The sequence below is a fragment of the Montipora foliosa genome, chromosome 5 (assembly GCF_036669935.1).
Source record: "Montipora foliosa isolate CH-2021 chromosome 5, ASM3666993v2, whole genome shotgun sequence".
Classification (NCBI taxonomy): domain Eukaryota; kingdom Metazoa; phylum Cnidaria; class Anthozoa; order Scleractinia; family Acroporidae; genus Montipora; species Montipora foliosa.
In genome coordinates, this window is record NC_090873.1 from 44112425 (window position 1) to 44117424 (window position 5000).

General features: G+C 38.4%; 1 protein-coding gene across 1 annotated transcript in view; it reads right to left on the reverse strand.

Annotated features, from left to right (window-relative positions):
• The window catches only part of LOC138003203 (uncharacterized), an 18388-nt gene that overhangs the window by 3821 nt on the left and 9567 nt on the right, over nt 1–5000 (reverse strand). The window contains exons 3-4 of the mRNA XM_068849157.1: nt 4605–4719; nt 3222–3307 (exon numbers count right to left, since the gene is read on the reverse strand). Of these exons, the coding sequence (XP_068705258.1) occupies nt 3222–3307; nt 4605–4719 (201 nt within the window). The remainder of the gene's footprint in view (nt 1–3221; nt 3308–4604; nt 4720–5000) is intronic.

Sequence of the window (5000 nt, forward strand, 5' to 3'; positions counted from 1 at the left end):
ATACTATCATATCGCAAAGGAAAGTCGTTAAAAGACACTTAAGTCAGAGCTAAACTTTGAAGGCACAGATTTTAGAATCGCTTGCGAACGGCAGGAGTCGCGCAGGCCCATCAACACTTATTCAACATTCGCCTGATTAACACTGCAATTTGCTGAAACATTGCGATCTACACCTCAATTGACTACATCGTGAAACTAACATTTGATTATTGCAGTATTTGCTATGATGAATCGGCGTGAACCACAGCCTCTTTCTGGGCATATGAATATGGTCTCTTGGCTCCTTTGTTTTAATAACGGCGGGTAAGGTAAGAGCTTGGATTGATGTTCATTTATGTTGAATTTCGTGATTCGTGAAATTTTGTTAAAACCGTACGTGACGCGTGAATTTTGTTAAAATTTGTGCGTGAAACGGGATCATGACTCCCCCTTTGCCACCCTCTACTTCAGTTTTGTGCAGGAATGCCTTCGTTAGTTCGTCGTGCGAGCAGAATGTATTTCCACGGTATTAGTTAAGTAATTTGGTATAATTTATTCGTTTAGTTTCAGCTGTACCAGTATTTTCGTTTCGTTTACAACCCAAATTTCTACACCCCGAGCAGTTTTATTCTGTACGCATTTCAGAGCAGCCCAGCTTTATACAATTTTGTGTAAATCGTTTGCAGTCCTTTGTCTCGCTACCAACTGAAGGCAGTTAACAGTTCGAAATAAAGCCCGTTCGAGGTTTTAGTAATTATAAACACGCTGGTGGGTTTGCTACCCTTAGCCAACTTGGCTGTGTCGAAAAGTGGGACTTGGGGACGTGGGGACTAGGGAACGTGACTACGCAATTTTACCATTTGTTCAACTTTTCATCGTATTTCACAAAATCCTCGTCTTTTGATCGTAGCTGCGTTGTACTCCGGTTTTATTTTTCTCGTTTGTACGATGCGAAACAAAGGTATAGTAAATATATATAGTATAGTTTATTACTCGTCCTCGTAAAAAGGTGACTTTCATTAATTATACTAATATCAAATTACACAGTGGAGTAACTTAGGTAGAACGTAAGGGCAACTTTTTTTGCATTGAGTCCTTGTTTATTTGACATAGGCAACATGAACGAAACTTTGGTATGACCATTTCTCAGATCATTTTACAATTCCCCAAGTACATTGAGTATATACTTCCATTTTCTGCATCCTAACCTTCTCATTTTTAATTACGCATTTCACTCGTAATTGTCTATGTCACGTGACATTTCTTGACTAATGACGTCATAGCGCTGGTTTTTGACATTGGGGAACGTTTACCCCAAAGCATTCCGACAACTTTTTGCTTTAAACTACTTAAAACAACCATGAACGTATAATTATATCTATTAATGTGGCATCGTTCATTTTCATTGTGACTTCTATGGACACTTGCTATGTAACTTGACCTGTTTTTTCTTTTAATTTTAATTTACCGTTTCCCATTAGATGGGGATATGATTAAAAGGCAGAATGATAAAGCCTCGATAGGAGTACTAGAGCAAGGAACAAAACACATTGATATAAGATGACTTTCCATCCTTGCTTGTTTCCGATACATGAAGTTCTCAGCATGGCAAAATGGTCATCTATACATTACATTCATAACAAAAGACTTGCCTGTATTGCATACCAGGCTTTTCATAACTAAGCTCCTAATGACATCAACAATTTATTTACAAAGCACGAAGCTTCATACAATTTAAGAGATAATTTAAGATTGGAACTTGTGTTTTCTAAGTCCAAAGCCTTACATTATTCTTTCACTCATCGTGCTAGCATTGTTTGGAACTGTTTACCTAGCCAGTTAATTTGAGTTAAAGTCCAAGCCCAGCTACTCCTCTTTCAAGGCTAGCATTAAGAAATCCTCTAAACGCATTGACAAAATTACTTTCGGCACGAACTCGATTGCAACTACCGTAAAAATATCATTGATGAATTTATGTATCATTGATATCTAGTTTATTACTAGTTACTTTGATTAGTCATCCTTTATCTTTTAATGCATTGTCTAAGTTATCTTAATTGTAATTAATATATCTATTTTTCATCTTACGCTTATCTATTTAGTTATGTATTATTTGTTTTATAATTATTTACCGGGGGATATATTTTTAGATGTTAATTCACTTAATGTAAAGTAGATAGCAGGTCCACATCAGCATTAGCTGGCATTTATTCAACCTGATTTATCAAATAAAGGATGTATGTATGTATGTATGTATGTATGTATGTATGTACGTATGTAGCCGTCAAAAAATCACGTGGTACATTTCAGATGAAAGAGCGAGTAGAAAGCTCAGCATGCAGATTTTAGGTTAACGTCAATTGGATAAATACTTCCTCGTAAAACAAAAATATGCCAATTTATGAGCTTAGTCAAGCCTTAACACACTGAGGTCAAGAGTTACTTAGCTTCTGGTCCTGTGATGACGAAACATTTTGAATATTTTAACGGTAACAACCCGAATTTTTCATCGAAGGTAACAAATTGAACAAGCGCCAGGAAAGATGCACCCACAATGCCGCCAACAACGACATTGGGGCGGAATTCAAACATCAGTTACGGAGAAGAAGTCATAAGGCTCAAGTTTTTGTGCAAAAACAACAACAACAAACGCTGCAACGTGAAATTTAATTTCAGCTACGGTCTCAGAACAATGGGCTATTACAAGTCTTATGCCGCTTTGTTTTACAGTCAATTCTGTGGCGGGTGGCGAGAATTACTTTTTGAGAATCCAATTTTTGAATTTCGGTGTGTATTTAACTGGTACTTGAAAAGCAAACAGATGATAATGTTTTTTGCAAAATAACATATGCAATTCAACTTCCTTTTTGAGTTAGGATGCTCTCCCATTTCTGAAATTGCGTCGCCGCATGCCCGAGTTCCCTGAGTCCCGACGGCCCCTGTTCCCATGTCCCCATCCAATTTTTTCCACACAGCCGTGGAAGTTACACTGTTTTAACCCACTAATTACCAATTTTACCTTAGTGCAGCATTTGTACTATCAAACGTATCCTGGGTTCCAGGTTTGTCTCAACGGAGAAAGCCAACGGAGTATAGAAAAGAAGTAGATATCGTGGTTCAATCTACTTCCATCAATTCCAGGCTTTTTACTTTGTGACAAAAAGTTGAAATAAGATGTTAGTTGTCTCCAACCTGGAGGCAGAGAAGAGAGACCCTGGGAACGAGGTTGAGTTGTCTCTTACCTGAAATGCAGAGGAACCCGCCGATATCGTATATTTTCCGTCAGTTGCTTTAGCGTTTCTTTTCAATAGTCCCGTGCATGATATCCCTATAAATCATATGAAATTATCAATTTCAGGAATATTTACCATTTGTGTCGCTAATTTTGGTATTTTTCTGTTTAAGAACAAAAATAAAAGCAAGGTGACATACTCTAACACCAGCCCGGTGTGGCCAAGACATCACGCATACTAAAATACCTAAAGAGAATATTTAGCACCCCTTTAAGTGGCAGCTTCACATGCTGGGTTGGGAATAGCAAAACTGTTCTCCCACGGAAAGCGTGTGGGAAAGTGGATCACATTACCCGCCTGGTTTGTTAGCTACGCCATGCTGATGAGTCTCAAAAGGTCGAAACAGCTGTCCATGGCTGCTAATTAACCGGGTGAAATGGTTGTGCGCATACGTGATGTGTTGGCCACACCGGGTTGGTGGTGCTTTTATTGTTGTTCTTTTTAAGGCCCTCCAAAAATACAGCCTGATGTCAAGCTTTTTTCTTCGTGCTGAAACCTTGACTACACCAGACATTGGTTATGTTACTTGATCATAGCAATATTTTCACGAAAAAAGAAGACAACATCATCATTCAAACGAGGCTGGATCCAGATAGACATGCACTTCACTCAATTTATGCTGCAAAAAGGTTGAATAAACGATCATCATCATCATCATCATTATTATTATTATTATTATTATTATTATTATTGTTATTATTATTATTATTATTATTATTATTATCATTATTATTATTATTACAGAAATGCATGAAATTGATGACATGTCCCCAGTCCCCCTCTTCTCGACTTCAACATAACATCCGCCTAGATTTACCCTACACTTCCGAATGAGATTCATATATAATTTTTCCTGTTCCTCATTTCAAAACTTTAACTTTTGCGTCTTACTCAAAGCAAACAGTGCGTCAGGTTCTGTAACCTCTCACAGCCTAAACTAAACGGGGCTATCGTCCACATCCGAGAAGACTTGAAAACCTAACAGCTTGCAGGTGTGTTAAACCGGCCGGACGATCCCGCGACCTCCCACACCGAAGTCCAAAGCTCCACAAACTAAGTCAACCGGTCGACATCTGCAATGGCAGCTCTGATACTATGTGCTTATTGACTGACTGGGAGGACCGGACGATAAAATATTTTGCCCGAGGTCATGGCGTACGGACCGAGCGCAGCGAGGTCCGTGCGCCACGACTGAGGGCCAAATATTTTCCTGTCCGGCCCGACCTAAATTCAGTCAATAAGCACTTTATCATATGAGCTCTTTACACTATTTATGAGTACTTAGACGATGAAGTTAGGACAAAATAAAAACAAAAATCTCATGGTTGTTACCGTTTTCACAGTGTTTTCCCGTGAATCCTTCTTTGCAGACACACAAATAATTGTTCTCTGCGTAGAGGGTTGCACAGGTGCCATTGTTCTTACAAGGCCAGCTGCTGCAAGGTGTCTTCAAGGACAACAAAATTAACCATTAATTAATTAGATCTTATGTTTATTTGTTTATTGCTGGACTTTCAAAGCCGAAAAGTCCTGGCTGTTTGAGTTCGTTTTGCTTCGACACAAATGAGGTGCTATCTGTTCCATGTGGGATAACTCGTCTAATTATATACATAACAAAATTACTCGATTTTGATTGGCTGAGGGCAGTGTAGCTTTTTTTTTGTAAACAAGTGTAATTTACTCACAGAATTCAAGGTTTGATTGACTAATAAACAATAGGGTTTGGTA